This window comes from Protopterus annectens, chromosome 2.part1, assembly GCF_019279795.1.
Source record: "Protopterus annectens isolate FY-2018-M chromosome 2.part1, PAN1.0, whole genome shotgun sequence".
Classification (NCBI taxonomy): domain Eukaryota; kingdom Metazoa; phylum Chordata; order Ceratodontiformes; family Protopteridae; genus Protopterus; species Protopterus annectens.
The window spans coordinates 1,488,505,120-1,488,522,761 of NC_056729.1; the positions used below are offsets into that span (position 1 = coordinate 1,488,505,120).

Below are 17,642 nucleotides of genomic sequence, written 5' to 3' on the forward strand. Positions count from 1 at the left end.
GGTGTAGTTTTAGCGGATTCCGTTAGCTGAGCTACATTCTGATTAGTGGATCTGGGAAAAGATATAGCCCAAAGCAGTGATTCCTATGCAGAGCTTTAAAGAGGATTAGTGTTGAGCATCGAGCTGGCACCTTGGCATTTCGTAAAAATCTACTGCCAATCATTAGCGTACCGGAGTTCCGCTGTGGCGACCCCTTACTGGGAAAAGACGAAAGACAAACATCAAGAAGTGTGGGGATTGCTGGTGCAAATCATATAATTGTTCTTCTTGTCAAATTTTTTCTGCTTTTCTTCCAGTGTCTGATCTCTGCTGTATGAGTGGCCATTTGTATTTGGTTTCATAATAGGATTTCTGTGGTGCTTGGACAACCATGCAGTAGGATTTGCAGCCACAGCCAGTCTTTGAGAACCACTGCAGATTTGTTCTTGACCTCCATGGTACCAGAGCATGTAACAGGGAATCAAACTTTGTGGCTGACTCATGCAAAAAGTATTATAATAGCTGAGCTGCTACTCAAGACAGTTGCCATTGTTCTCACAGTTTTTCAAGTATTCAGAGGTACTCTGTATGAGTGTGATGCGTGCCTCAATATTGTTTTCTCTGATTATCAACTGACTCTTGATCAATACCAAAGCAACCTTACTGTATGCCGTATTTAGTTATTTCTACTTTGAAACTGTTAGTTATGTAAGTAATTTCTTTTTCAAGAGGCAATTCATTTTATAATTTATTTCCATTCTGTAGGTATTCAGATGTCTTGCAGCATTTTTATATTTTGAGACGGTGCTTGTATATAGTTGAATTACTGGAGAGAAATATATAGTTAAGTGTGCTTTTCTAAGTACGTAGACTCTCTATACTTCAGTTTGCTTTTTCTTTGGGCATCTGTGTCAGTGATTTTCAGCCTTTTTGCCTTTAGGGACTGGTGAAAATAGGAGAGTTATTTTGAGGATTGCTAAAGCAGGCATAGGTTCATAGGTTGGTACTAGACTATCGGCCCTAGGGCCTGTACAAGCCTAGCCATAACAATTCCCTGGATATTTCCTCCCACAATATTTACTTCCCTGGACCCCTGTCTAGCAGGATGACTGACATGATCCGTGGGGTGAATTTCTTATCTCTCACCCAGTCATCAAGGTTCCTTTTGAAGAGGGCCAAGGAGGCACTCTGCTTGACATATATGGCAGTCTGTTCCAGAGTATGGGGAGTCTCTGGGTCAGGAACCTATCCCTCCAGCATGTTTTGTTCATTGTGATGACAAGGTTTAGATCCCTGGAGCGTGTGGTTCTGAGGGATTGGAATTTTTTTAAGTGGAGCATGTCCAACAGCTCAGGGTTTGACATGGCCCTGTATGTTAAGCAAAGATCTCCTCTGAGTAGATGATGTGCCACAGAGTATAGCTGGAGTTATTTAGATGGTCTGCATATGGCATCTGCTTTAGGCCTGTTATTCTTTTAGTGAGGTATTTCTGCGTTTTTTCCAGCTGTTGCAGATGTCTTGTGAGGTGCATACCAAACAGGGCATTATACTCTATAATGGGTCTAATGAGGGGTGAGTACAGTGGGACAATGACCTCCTTTTTCCTTGATGAAAAGCCCTTAGTGATGAGGTGTGCCACATACAAGGATTTCCTGACTGTTGTGGAGATGTGGTTACCGAAGGTGAGACCATTATCCACCTGTGTCTTTAAGGCTCTTATCATACTTTCGGTGTTTAGTGTACTGCCACCTATGTGATAATTCTTGGGTACATGTTTTTCCCAAAGGGGATAACAGTGCATTTCTTGGCATTAAGCTTGACCCCATGGCTCTGGCACCAAGCATCTGTTTCTGTAAGGCCCTTTTGTAGAATATCCACATAATTTGGGGATTCAGTAATAGCTCCCAGTTTGCAGTCATCTGTGAACTTTGTTAGCCAGAGTCCCTTAGTGTTGGCCTGTACTTCAGAGAAGTAGATGCCAAACAAGAGCGGTCGCAGGACTGAAACCTGAGGTACTCCACTTGTCACTTGTCTGGAGCTGGATTTGGAGTCAGCCACTTTTACAGTCTGGGTTCTGTCAGTAAGCCAGTTAGCAACCCATTTTATGAGAAGCCAATTAAAACAATCGCTGCTTGAGAGTTGTATGCCAAAAGATCTGAAGTCAGAAACTTCAGTCATTTTTATGAGGAATAGATCAAAATATGGGCAGAAATCTGGATACTTGAGGTGAATGCTACACACACACACACACACACACACACACACACACACACACACACACACACAGAAAAACATACAAATACACACCTACCCATAGCTCTCAGTCAAAAAGGGACAATCCCAAAAGAATCGGGACAAATCCAGCAATAATCATGGATACTTTTCATATATTAGTTTTATTAACTTGAGACATTGAGAAAATAATAGAACATGAGTGAAAATGCATTTTTCTACAGTAAAAGAAGTCTGTAACTCTAATTATTGTCATTATTTATTAAGTGTAATTCATCACCTTTTAGGTAGGATTAAGAGGGACAGTGCTAAAATTACAGTCAAAATCAGGGATGCCCTGAAAATTAGGGACATTTGAGAGGTATGCACATACCTACCTCCCTCCCTCTTACACACACACACACCTCTCAATCTTTTAGCATAAAAAATATGTGCAAAGCCAAAAATAATGGTGAGACAAAGCCCCAAAATAGGTACAAACCTTAAGTAGTTCTCTGACAAACTTATTAAGGTGCTAGAATAAAAGATATTGTGTTATGTATTTTCTGAAGAATATTAAGTCTGAAACTCAAATGCCTGTCATTATTTATTGAATTCTGTCACCACAGATTTGCCACAGTAAACCCAAAACCCCACAAATTTTATGAGGAACAGGCTAAAATATGAGGTTAAAATCTGGACACCTCCCTCCCTCTTTTTAAACACACACACATACGCATCCCTACCTACCTACTTCTTACACATACACACCTACCTCCTTCTTACATACAAACACACCTGTCTACCTAACACACACACACACACACACACACACACACACACACACACACACACACACACACACACACACACACCTCCCTCTCACTTGTCTGTTAGTGGTCCACATTTCAATTGTCTTCCATCACTCAAATTCCACGTGCATGGAAGGTGAAGACGTAAACAACAGGTCGCACAGACACAGAAGATGAAAACAGATTGCACACACCTATCGAGTCTGTGCAACTGGACACAAAGTGTGTTTTTTTTAAAGAAGAACGCCCTTAAAAAAATAAAATCTCCCAGTCAGTTGGCCCTAATCTTTCACAGACTGACAGGAAGTTTCTGTCAGACCGGCAGTTGAAAAACAGATTTATGTGACACTGATAATTGTTTACATGATATTTATTTTATTTACCATAGTGATATTGATTAGGGTAAAAAACTTTGAAAGCTTTACTTTCAGTGGAGGCTTCCCATAATAATGGGTGTCCTACAAGGCTCAGTCTTAGGCCCCCTTCTTTTTAATATTTTTACTAACCAGTTCCACACTTCTGTCCTCATTCAGCTCTCATACGGTATGCAGATGACTCCACTATTATTACCATTGCTAGCAAACACACAAGTTAAGCTGACACCATAGCGAGGAGGTCCTACAATAAGAATAAACTTACTCAACTTAAACAACTGTAATCTGGCTCCTAGAAAACAACAAAGTGTAATGACTTCTCACCGTCTCTTTGTCGATGATTTAAAACTGCTCATCAGATGAGGAACTGAAAGCACAACTGCAAGTTGTCAAAACATTTTCAGTTGATGTAAGAATGTCATTTGGTCTTGATAAGTGTGAAAAAGCAACCTTTAAAGCAGGAAAACTGCCATGCCAGGAAAACATCAGTTTGGGACAAGAATGTGATATAAAAGAACTTGAGAAGAGCAAGAAGGAGTGTATAAATATTTGGGAATTGATGAAGGATCAACAATAAAACATGAACAAATGCAAATAAAACTTAGTAAGGAATACTTTAGAAGACTTAATTAATTCTGAAAACAGCGCTGACATCTAGGAACAAAATCCAAGCTATAAACCAATTTGCTCTTCCTGTCCTAACTTACAGTTTTGGAGTGATTGATTGACCCCAAAATGTGTTGGATAGATTGGATAGGAAAACAAGAAGATGCTTCATGCTCACCAAATGATTTATAAAAATCAGTGTATACCAAGATTATATGTTCCCCATTCTGAAGGAGGGATGGGTCTTCTTGAAATTGATTACATATATAGATCTGCAATTGTTGGACTCCACACAAATCTGCTCACCTCACAAGGCCCAAATATAATGAAAGTCTTGAAACATGATAATAAATCTAAGATGACTTCTCTGATTAATTTATCAGAAGTATATTGGCGGCAAGCAGGAATGGAAATCAAAGCAGAAGTGGATAAAAATCAGGCAGCAACTGAATGGGTCTAAAAACAAAAGAAAGAATATAAGGTGAAAGACCAGATAAGAAGGCAAGAAATGTGGAAAAAGCATAAATATAGTTGCAAGTATAGAAAACTTGTGGAAGAACCTCGTGTTGATCAGGAATGAATGCAGGAATTGTTAAGGAGAGGCAAATTCAAACCAAGAGATTAAAGGTTAATATTGTCAGCCCAAGACAGTGGGCTCCGTACACGTTGGTTTGTAAAGTCCATTGAACATGTTCGAGAAACAGACAAATATAGCTTTTGTAAAACCGAATTGGAAACAGTTGCAGACCTTGTTGCTGGTTGCGATATACTAATGGCAGAAGGACTGTATACTGAAAGGCATAATAATGTGGCAAGGTTGTTGCACTGGGGATTGTGCAAACATTATGGTATCGAATTGTTTGAAAAACACTGGAAACATGAGCCACAAAGCATCATGGAAAATGATGAAGTTTATATTACATGGGATCAGTTCAAAAGATAGATGTCAGCAAACCAGATATAGTGGTCCAAGAAAAAGACAAAAGTAGCATTGATCATTGAAATTACAACACCCAGTGACTACAGCATCTTGCATACAGAGAGACACAAAGTCATAAAATGTCAGGAACTGCAGGCAGAAATGAGAGCAGTGTGGAAGAAAGGTACCGAGACAGTTGCAATAATAGTAGGAGCAACGGGTCTTATAAAAAAGAATTTACAGTCGCACTTAGATATGTTACCAATCCATGTAACTCCATACGAACTGCAGGAGGAGTCATTACTGGGCACACTGCGAGTGCTGTGAAGAGCACTTTAGGCTGACATCAATGATTGAAACAATACTAATTTCACGCACTTTAATTGTACTTTGACTTAGGAATGGGGTCCATTCCCATCATGGTATTAGAAACCCAGAAGATTTGGAGAAATTAAAAAAGCATGATAGGAATAAAATAAGTAAAAACTTTAATCATAACTGGATGAATGATGAAGTTTATATCACATGGGATCAGTTCAAAAGATAGATGTCAGCAACTTCATCATTTTCCATGATGCTTTGTGGCTCATGTTTCCAGTGTTTTTCAAACAATTCGATACCATAACGTACAGAATATAAATAATAAAAGGAAATAAAACAACAGGAGATAAGCACTTTCAACATTTTCCTTCATCAGATATTAATAGATCTTCATCACATCTTAATAGTGTTTGCTTGTTTTTTTTGTTCAGTTAACTGCTTTAGCAGTTCCTGGAGAGTTTGCCCTGTTTAAATTATTACCATTGCTGACAACCCCTCTAACCTGCTCAACCGTACCCCAAATTTTTTTAACCTCACCGATACTTGGTTTACTAACAACCAACTCATACTTGACCCTAAAAAGACAAAACTCCTCTTATACCTACCCAACTCTCTCTACCATCTTAAATCCCCATTCACAGTCTCATCCCTTCACAACACCATAATCTTCCCTGAAGCCCACACCTAGGCTCCTTGGTGTAACCATTGATGACCAACTTAAATTCAACTTCCATGTACACAGCTGTATAAAGAAAACCCACCAAAAGCTCAGACTACTTCATAGAAACCAAAGGTTCCTCACCCCCAACTCCAGAATCTCACTTGCCCAAATTTATCTTCTCCCCAACCTCTTGTACTGCTGTCAAATGCCGAATAACTTACAGTCCCCTCTACTATCTAAACTTGAAACCACATATAACAAAGTAGCCAGATTTGCAGCCAACATGCCAATAAAATTACACCACTGTCTTGCTCTCTAAAATCTAACTTGGTTGGAATTTCTTAACCAACTCCTATTTACTCATCTTCTCACCATCCACACTATCCTCAGTGAACCCTCCTCCTGCTTTAACATATCATCTCTAGGCTCCCTCTATAACCCACCTTGCTCCCTCAGAAGCTCAGACTAGTGCTTCTTACAGATTCATAAACCTAAAAAATCACTAGGAGAAAGCCTATATTGCTATCTTCCTAGTGTATCATGGAATAAAGTTCCTATAGCTCTCAAAAATATCCGTAATGCATATGAATTCAAGTCAGCTCTCAGAAATTACCTTTGCAGCACCAGAAGATGTCACTGTAACCACCCCACCTAATCCCCTCCCTCCCTCCTTCTTCCTTTATTCTCCTCACTCTCTCTCTAATTCTTTAGTATTATCTCCTTTCCCACAATAATACTATCTGTTCTAACTTCCCGGGTATTACAACAATAATCTACTAATACTCTATATACCCCTCTAACTTCCTGCCCCCAGTAATCTGACACTCATTTTCTTCTTCTCTCCTCACACTCCTATTCTTCAAACTAATTCTCTTTCTCGCTCATACTAGACCACCAATAACAATTTCTTCGGACTCTTTCCAACAATGCTCTGACCTAATCCTCTACTATACTCACTTCTTACTTATTATAATCACCAACCTCTCTTCTTGCACTACAGTTTGATCATCAGTTTTCTCCTTTTGTATATACTTTCTCTTGTATCTACTTAACTTATACTTAACTCCTTTTAAGTATTCACTACCATAATCAGTACCACGAATGTCTTTGCCCTACATTGTGAATTTCATACATGCACAAATTTTGCTCATTGAATTTCATACTTGTATAATATGTACTACTGAGTTATGACTTTTAGTCAGCAGTGTCAATTCTTCACTTGCATAATTTTGTACTTTGATTTTTATTCTTGTATAATTTCTGTACTGTGGAGCTTTTCTCCCTGGGCCTCCACTGAAAAAGGGCACAAGCTCAGTCGGAGAAACACGGTTAACAAATGAAAAATAAAATAAATAAATAAAATACATTTTACAAAAAGGTAACAGATTAATAAAAGTAAGACAATAAAATGAGGGATTTACAAAGTCAGGGAAAGGTGCAAACCCTAAAAAAATTAAAGCAAGCTCATTTAATATGTCTGAAAAGACAAAGAAATGGAAAGAAGTGTATGAAAGGAAAAAGAAAGAGATAATGATAAAGTAAAAGTAATGCCTCATCCATTAACTGTCAAAAAAGTGAGAAGGAAGCCTGGCTGCATGGCACAGTGGCATGGGGAGCTAACTGTGATATAGGTGACTGGGGTTCAGTTAGTGGCTCCACCACTTGAGGGGCCAGATGCCGAGGGGAGGGTTGAAGGGGCATGGCATGCCTGCCTCTCTCAGGAGGATGAGGGGGGATTGTGTGCACTTGGGGGAATACTATGAAGTTGTGATTTCCTTTGTGGAGAGCAGGGAAACTACCACTCTTACTTTGGGGAGAAGGTCAGGGATGTTTATAGGTAATGCCTCTTCCAGAAGTGAAGGGATGTCCTCCATTGTCAGCTCATTGGACATTCCTTCCCAATGCTTTGTCAGTTACATGCAGGAGATATGGCTGCATAAAAGAAAAAGACTGAACCACCTCCATGCCAGTCTGACTGATGATCCCTCTAGTTTGACCTTTACCCTGGTGATGGGGAATGAATGGGCCAGTTGAGTGGAGCGGACTAATAATTGACGGACACCAGGGATAAGAAAATGAGCAAAACAAAGAGAGAGAGAGAGAGAGAGAGATAGAGAAAGAAGTTTTCCTTTTGATATTTTTGTGAAGAAGTCTTTATGTGCTCATCATTTCTTAGAAAAGCATTTGACTGCTGAAGAAACACTTCCTTACATCTAGGACAGTTTCAACTTTCACATCTGTGCTTATGAGAACAGAGATGGAATAAACATTATAAAATAATCTTTGTGGTATTCCCTAGTATTCTAGAAATGTTTATAATATTTAAACAGTGTTGTTCTTTATTTCACATGTTGGTCCTTTGGTAGTGCTTGAAGCACTATAAATAGCACTGTAGGCCCAGGAAGATAATGTGCATAAATGTTGACTAGTGCAGAATTTTTATCTTTCCAGGGGAAAGCACAGTTTGAGCATGCTATTCCCATGTTTTTTTTTAGGAACCACTGGAATTTTCTCATGTGAAGTTTTGCAGGGGGCACCTTTAAAATGCAGGATGCCATGTATCTCAAGGCTGTTGGCTATTCTCATGCAGAGATTGTCTGCTTTGGAAGTAGACTGACTAGATAATTTGTGAGGTAAGAAGACTTGTCTTGGGAGAAGAAGGCTTTTTCTTGCACTGAATATATCAATAAACTTAGGAGAAGAATTCTTATCTGGGTTTGAATTTGTGACGTGTTGATTGAGGGTGACAACTACCTTCTGGAAGCAATCCATTGTGATTTTTAAGGTGGCTTTGATTTCTGGGATGGATTGTGCCTGAACGAGGTACCTGTCCAGGTTGGGGTAAATGTTCACCCCTCAGGTTCTACAGTGGGCTATTACTGGAGATAGACATTTGGTGAAAACTCTGGAAGCCGGGGATAACCCAAATGGCAAGCACACAATTGGTAATGTATCCCAGCTGCCACAAACCAGAGGTATGTCCTGTACTCCTTTGAGATAGGGATGTACAGATAGGCATCCTTTAGGTCTAGTGTAGCCATTTAATCCCTTTAAAATCATGGGTAGCAGTTTCTGAAGGATTTGCATTTGGAATTTTGGGACATTTAACTTTGACAGGTCTAAGATATGTCTTCTGGTGCCTTCTTTTGTTGGGACAAGAAAGATTTTTTTTAAACACCTTTATTGAATTATTACGTGTGACATAGGCAAATTTACAGTTATATAAAAGTAATCAAACTGTATTAACAAGTTCACGTTTACAAACATTGTGCTTCACATATATTGCTATATGTCATATAACGTAAGCAGCATTACATAAATTATTCAATTCCTGCCTTTTTTAAACAAGAAACATCTTTGCCTTTGTTGTAAGTGATGGTTTAATAGTATAAATGAAAACAAAGCACACCGACACAGTGCTAGTTGCAAGCATTTTACATCTCAAATAATACTGACACTCTCCCAGTTGAAACATTATATACCAGTTATAATCTACCCGGTCATTTTCAGTCAAGCAAAACCAAACCACACCGACACAATACTAGTTGCAAGCATTTTATATCTCAAATAATACTGACACTCTCCCAGTTGAAACATTATATACAAGTTATAATCTACCCGGTCATTTTCAGTCAAGCATTACATAGCTCATTTAAGTCCTGCCTTCTTTTAAACCTCATTTCTCCTCTGGATGTATTGTTCACACAATTCCCATTTTTTTCTTATGTAGTTTGCTCCTACCCTTTTCTAAAGATCTTAGTTCCAGTTGTTTTACCTTGGTTACTGTATTCACTATTTCTAGTATAGTTGGTTTAGATTTTGATTTCCATTTTCTAGTAATTGCTTTTTTGGCAGCCACCATAATTAAACACAGCAAGGCCTTACTATGTCTAGGCAATTCTGATTTTGTATCATAGCTCAGAAGAGTCATTTCCCTTGTCACACCAATCTGCCCACCCACCATCTCTGACAGTGCACCCCGCAGGGAATCTCTAAAGTCCTCCAACTCAACGTACTCCCAGAAAATATGCTCCTAATTACCTTCTTCCCCATCACACCTCCATTTGCTGTCTACCTGAGGAAACATTCTCTGGAGTCTACTTGGGTTACAAAAATATGTAAACATTTCCAAGCAAAAATCCTAAATCTTCTAGATTTTGTTGCATATTCGGGCATCATACATATATCTTCCCATTGTTTCTTTGTGAACTGCTTATCCAATCTCTTCTCCCAATCCTTTCTAACCTCCTCTGACTCATTCTTATAGTTATCATGCAGTATTTTTATACACTGTATTAATTATTCCTTTTTTAATGGCAGCTTCTGTTCTAGATTCTATTACAAATTCTACCAGTGGTGGTCTTTCATTTAGTACCCCCTATTTCTTTCTCTTTGCCTATATTCTGATATCAGTCCTTGATATGGAAGGCACTCTCTAACCTGTAGTCCAAATAAATTCTTTTGTCTTCCCATTCTGTCATCTTTCCCTAACTAGTTATTTGCTCCCAATACCTTGATTCCTTTGCCAGTTTCTCTAATAAATTCCAACCCTTTCTTGCCAGTTGTCTATATATTTAATTGCAGTCATCCCTATTAGCAGAATCTCTGTTCTCCATTCATGTGCTGGCTTAGTTCTTAGGATACTTTCTGCTACTTTACAGATATAATATTTTGTATGATTACTGTTATTCTCCTTAAAGACCTGCATCCAAAATCCTAGTCACTCCTTGTTTCTTGAGCTTCCCCCTTGTTTCATCATCATCCCTTTCCACTTTGAATTATAGTTTTCTGCTTGTGCTATGTATAGGAGCCTTAACTGAGTAGATCTGAAATACCCCTTCAAGTTGGGTAATCCCAGTCTGCCCTGTTCTACTGGAAGAATCAGCTTATCCCACTTGACTCTTGCTGTCTTCCCCTCTGGATAAAGTCCTTCAGCTCTTTAATTGCTATCCACAACTTCTCCTCTGGTTGATAAAAATATGCCTGACTCTGGGCATAAGACTAATGGGACTAAAACCATTTTAACTGCTTGTATCTTCCATTTCCATATAACAAAGCTTCCATTTTCACAGTTTTTTTATTATCTTTTGTTTAGTCTCTTCCTACATATCTTTAGCTTTCAAACCAGAATATTTTTTTCCATAATCTTTTATCATGTCCCCTTAAATATGGATATTACTGAACCAATTCATGTGTGGGTATATAATTTATCGCTATTGCCTTCGTTTTAGCTTCACTAATTTTGTATCCTAAAAAGATTTGAAACTGTCTCAAAATGTTCCATGGCACTGTAATGTCTCTTTCTGGTTTTGTCAGGTATAAAATATCTGCAAATAGAGGCAGCTTTTCTTGACTACCATACCAATTATATCCTTAAATTTCTGAGTCCCTAAATTTCTTTTCCAGTGGTTCTAAATATAATGCAAATAAAAATGTGGAAAGTGGACACGCCTTCCTGGTTTCTCTGCTCAAGCAGAAATTATCCGAGAGGACCCCACCCCTCTTTAATTTTAACCTCTGATCCCTCGTATATCCTCCTAATCAACCTTATAATTTTTTCAGAAATGCAAATGCTTCCATTGCCCTGCTCATAAAGTCCCAACTTACTCTGTCAAATGCTTTCTCTGCATCAAGACGGATGAGAAAGATTCTTGAGTAAAACCTTGATGTTCTGTATTCCTATCTCACCTTCATTCTTACATATGGATTCAGAGCCAATCCTCGGCTCTGACTCGGCCTATTACAAAGCTCGAAGTCTCTCAGTTGGCTCATGGTAAGGTAGGTATACCATAGTGCACTAGTAAGAATACCCAAATCTTGTTTGCCGCGTCTACGAGTTCAGAAGTGCTCTCTTTCTTGGCCGTGACTAAATTGGATTTTTCTTCATTATTCTTGTCTTTAGTGATCGTTTTTCATAATATTAGTAGTTTAGTATAAATAGCTTAATAGTTGTTATTATAGTAGTAAATTAGTGTGTGTGTTTTTTTTTTGAATATTTGCAAAGTTGTTGTTGAAAACTTGTTGGCTGTCACTTCTGCGGGCCCCTTTTCTTCTGAGTGGTATCCCTTCTTTGGTATGCTAGTTTTTGCTATTTTTAGATATCTTAGGCATAGCTCCATGTTTGGGTTAGGACCTTTTCTAAACTTGTGTTTTTGACTAGAATAAGTAGTATAAAATTAATAGCTGTGTGCATTGTTCCTTTATTAACTCTTATTAGCTAGAACTATTAGTGTTTGTTGAATTATTGCAATTGTTGTTGCAAATTCTTGAGGTGCCGTCTCAGAAGAGAACTTGCAAGAGGAAACACTGACCTTGAGGAGTCAGAAGGGTCCCCTAGGTCGTCCTCTGATGATATCTCCTTCGTAGATATCCTAGAGATCCTGAAACAGAGCGATGGCTGGCCCACTGTCACCCCTTCTGATGAGGAGTCAGTGTACCTGAAGGCCTTTGGGTCTCAACCTTCAGACTCTTAGGTGTCTCCACCTTTCGATGAGCTCTTACATTCAGTCATTCAAAAGGTGTGGGAGACTCCAGATGCCATGGAACCAGTCCCCAGAAGGCCCAACAAATTTCTTTCAGCCCCCAAAGAGAAATAGTTTTTTACTAAAGGTGTGCCTGTAGATGCCATGGTGGTGGCAGCAGCGACAAAAAAGGAACTAGCGGAAACTTCCTCAATTGTCCATCTACTGAACAAGGAGTCTCGAACAATGGATAGATACGGAAAGAGTATCTTCTCTTCAGCGGCTTTTACACTCAGATTGCTGAATTACCTCACCCATTTCACTAGGCTTCAAAGAGATATCCTAAAGGAGATAGGAGATACTCTCCAAGTTACCTTAGCTGAAGGAGTCCCCGAGAAGGTTACTCTGCAGTTGTCTACCTTAAACTCCATTGTTAACTCCTCCATGAGGCTGATATCTTATGCAGCAGATGGAACGAGCAGGGCAGTGGGTTCAGGAGCTTCCCTTAGGAGACACTCCTGGATGCGCTTATGTAACTTTGCTGAGCCCTTCAAATCTACATTTGCCAACGCCCCCTTTGACGGTTCCTCTCTGTTTGGACCAAAGGTAAAAGATACACTCACCAGGTGCAAGCAGGAAGGGAAAAATCACTCTGCCATGGAAGTACGTTTTTCCGTCCCTTCTAGACCATACCCTAAAGTTCAGAGAGGTGGGAAAATCTGGTTCATGAAATCTCAGAGATTTTTCCCGGACGCACAAGGTGATTCCTCCTTCAGAGGCAGAGGAGGAAGAAGTAATGATAGACATTGCCCTAGAGGCAGGGGGGGGTCTGCAAAACCAGGGTGGCCGCAATTCCTTTCATGGACATTCCTATCAGCACTGCTGAAGTGGCGCCCGACTGCGCTTCTCTGGAGCCAGTCGGGGGTCACTTATCTTTGTATCCAGAAGCATGGCATGACATCACCCAACACAAGTGGATACAAAGAATAATTTCCAGAGGATACTCCATACCCTTCTCTTTTCCACCTCATCCCACCAAGAAAATCCCAGATGTTCCACCCAATCACAGAGAAAAACTATAGAAGTCCAAAAGTTGCTTCAAAAGAGTGCCATCCAAACCATCCCCGCAGACCAGATAGGATTTTTAACTTACTCCAGATTCTTTTTAGTGCCAAAATGAACAGGGGACTGGAGGCCCATTTTGGATCTCAGCAAATTAAACGAATCAGTGAAGAAGTCCAAGTTCCGAATGGTAGAACTGCAGTCTATACTCCCTCTGTTAGGGAAAGACAATTGGATGTGCTCCATAGAACTCCAAATGTATGGCAGTAGTAATGGCTCACTTGAGATGTCTTGGATTCCAAGTGTTTCCGTACCTGGACGACTGGCTCTTGACTACCACCACCAGGCACATACTTCTACAAACCAGGGATTCAACCATCCAAGTCTGCACTCAGCTAGGGATTACTATCAATTGGGAAAAGTCTGCCTTGTCGCCCTCTCAATATGTGACTTTTACAGGTGCAGAAATAGACACACTTGCAATGATGGCTCGCCTTCCTGCAGACAGAATACAAAATCTAAGACAACAGATATACAGCCTACTTCCCCAACACAAAGTCAAAGCGAAGACAGTGCTCAAACTTCTAGGAGCCATGGCCTCTACTATAACTCTAGTTCCACTAGCCAGACTACATATGAGAATTCTTCGATGGCTACTCTTTTCCCAGTGGTCTCTTCAACAACTGCCTCTGTCTCATCCTATTTTGATAACAGAATCTTGCAAAAAGGATCTTAGTTGGTGGATCCAGTCCAATCATCTAATGATAGGGACACCATTCATTCCTTGCGAACCCGTTGCTACTGTGACCATGGATGCCTCCAAGATAGGGTGGGGGGGCATTATCTAGGCAGGACAGTCCAAGGCACATGGCAAGAACACGAGGCTCACTTGCATATCAGTGTTCTAGAGATGAGAGCAGTGCTACTAGCATTGCAAGCACTTCATGACTTTCTTCCTGTAGGGACAATAGCAATCCAATCAGACAATATCCAAATCCAAGTGTGTGACCCTCCAGTGGCAATGAAACGAAAAGCAGAGATTCAAAGGAACTTCAAGTAGGATGCATTCATAAAAAATAATAAAGTTTATTCCAATGAGTGAGCGCCAAAGGCTTCTTCAGACTCTTAAAACAATGAATAAAACTGTTTGAATCATTTTTAAACCATCCTTAAGCTTCCTATTGGACATTACAAATTGATATGTCACATGTTATCTTGTCTTAAAGAAACAGATACTCAAAAAAGTTAACATAGTTAAATGCAACAATATTTAGAAGGAATACTTCCATCCAAATATACAATTAATGATCAGAATGTCCATGCAAATAAGTAAAAAATATGCATATACCCTGATACATTCTAAAAAATAAAAGGAGCATTGTGCTTGGTCCTATATCATTCTACAATCATTAAAAAACTGTTGCTACATTCATTAAAAACCCTGAACATTCTCTCTCCTTATGGTGTTAAAAACATTAAAATCAGACAATATGTCAGTGGTATGGTATATAAACAAACAAGGAGGAACCAGATCCTACTCCCTATGTTGAGAGGCTCTTTGTGTTTGGCAGTGGGCGATATCTTCCCAACACTTTCTAGTTGCAACGCATATTCTGGGGACAAACAGTGTGATAGCCGACAAGCTCAGCAGGGAAATCTTGATGCCTCACGAGTGGTCTCTGAATGAGAAAGTCGCAGAACAGATTTTCCACAAATCTGGACAGCCTTGCTGTGATCTGTTTGCCAGCCCAATTAACACCAAATGCAACAACTATTTCTCCATTATCCCCCCCCCCCTCAGGGGGAGACACCAAGAGATGCACTTGTTCACAACTGGCCATCAGGACTTCTTTATGCCATCCCTCCCTTTCCGCTAATATCGAAAGTGATCCAGAAAGCAAAGACCTTGGGAAGCAAAATGATTCTTATCACTCCTTACTGGCCTCATCAGATTTGGTTCCCCTTTCTCGGGCCTCACCTTCTGGACAATCCATGGACTCTGGACCCAGTACCAGACCTTCTGACACATATGTCAGGCACCTTCCACTCGTCTCCACACCCTCAACTTGACAGCATGGCTGCTCCATTTCCATCCCTAGTCAGGCTTCATGATTTCTCCCCTGCAGTTACACATATCCTGACATCTTCTCACAAGCCTTCTACGAGAAAATTGTACGCTAGCAAATGGAAAAGATTTTCTATCTGGGCATGAGAAAAAAACATAGATCCTTGTACAGCCTCCATTCTCTTGGTGTTAGAATTCCTAACTGAACTTATTCATCAGGGATCAGCTGCTGCTACAATCAAAGTTCAATTAGCAGCGATCTCCAGTTTTAATTTGGGACAACATTAACCTAATCTTATGGCTCACAGATTGTGTAAATCATTTTTGAAAGGCCCTACTTTGCTAAGATCTCCCTTTCAAAAATCTGTATCTCCCTGGGATCTTAATTTTGTTCTGTCCAAACTTACTTCCTTGCCTTTTGAACCCACACATACCTGTGAATTAAAGTTCCTTTCATGGAAGACCACTTTTCTAGTAGCCATTACATCCGCCAGAAGAGTGTCAGAGTTACAAGCACTGTCAGTCAAACCTCCTTACTTGATTTTTCATAGAGACAGAGTTTCCCTTCATACAAATCCGTCCTTCATCCCCAAGGTTTGTTCTCAATCTAATATGAATCAAACTATTGAACTACCAGTCTTTTTTCCTAATCATTCAAAGTGGAATATAAGTTTCATCAACTTGATGTTCACAGACAGTTAAGGTTCTATGTCTATATAGAACCAAGGAGTTTAGGAGATCAGACCAATTGTTTGTATCTTTTTCTGAAACAAGAAAAGGTATGCCAGTCTATTTAGCTGTGTGTTTGACCTGTGGAAAATATTACGTCGGGAAAACCGAACGTAAGTTAAAACAGCGGGTCTATGAACATATAAGAGATATAAACAAAAGAAATGTTAATAACGCCCTTTTTAGGCACACTGAGGTATGTACAAAAGCCAATATTAAGTTTTGGGTCCTTGAAGAGGTTACAAGAAGCGACAGGGGAGGTGATTGGGAGTCCCTACTTGAGTACAGAGAAATGATTTGGCAACTCAGGCTAGATGCCTGTGGTTCCAATGGGATGAACGATCACCTCTCCATAAAACCTGCCTTAAAATTACTATCCAATAACCCTAAATTGAGTTAAATAGTTTTGAGTGGGTATATTGGATCTGGATGGAGGATGTTTTTGATAAAATAGACAATATAAATCAATGAAATAATAAGATACTATTCCCATATGTTTATATACAGTATACATAAAATACACCTATATATATATATATATATATATATATATATATATATATTTATACATAGATAGTGGTTGTGTTCTGTATTTTTGATGACATCTGGAGCACTTTTTATGTAATTTATGTATTCAACCTACTTTAGTTATTTATTGTGGTATTTTTTACAACATTTAAGACCATACATGGATTATAATAAAATGTTTTTTAGGGTTATACATATATTTTAATTCAAAATGTTTTTAATATTTTTAGATTAGTTCTTTAATATTTGGCACTTAGAAAATGCTTGTATTTTGTATTAGGTTGTGGATTTTTTGATTTAGCATTATGTATAGATTTGATAGGATAACAATCCGGTTGTTATTCAATTAATTAATCAGCTGGTATTGTATTTAAGGTCAGTTAACATAGGATACAATGGATTCTGATGAAGTCTTGATGAGATAGATGAAAGCGCGCTCAATCCCAATTGTGTTTGCCATGCTGTTTTTGGTGTTCTATTAAATCTACAGTTTTTTATACTGCGAGTGGTTCACACAATTTTGTGCTACGATACTTAATGTTTACTGGTGTCTGACATGTTACTGGAGGATACCCTTTATGGTTAAAGCAAGCGGAGGTGTTTTTGTTTCAGTTTATTCTTTCTGACGTGGAGGAGTGGCGGATTTGGTTATTTTCTCCAAGTTAACATTATCAAACTGGATTTCAAATTGTATATCTTTTATTTACTCTTCTAATGACAAAGAATTCCGATTTAAAATGAAAGCTCATTCTACCAGGTCTGTATCCACATCTGCTGCCTTTCAAGCCAGAATTCCAATTGACAGTATATGTGCAGCAGCAACTTGGGCTACCCCTCATACCTTTATTACTCATTACAAATCTGCAATGCAAATTGTGGCCTGCTACAGATCACCCTCCATGACCCAGGACCAC

The 17,642-nt window shown here is 39.1% G+C and overlaps 1 protein-coding gene across 1 annotated transcript in view; it reads left to right on the forward strand.

Annotated features, from left to right (window-relative positions):
- CEP104 (centrosomal protein 104) overlaps positions 1–17,642 on the forward strand; it is a 2,320,447-nt gene that overhangs the window by 1,302,818 nt on the left and 999,987 nt on the right. The window contains 2 exon segments of the mRNA XM_044062948.1: positions 2,089–2,103; positions 3,062–3,089. Coding sequence (XP_043918883.1) covers positions 2,089–2,103; positions 3,062–3,089 — 43 coding nt within the window.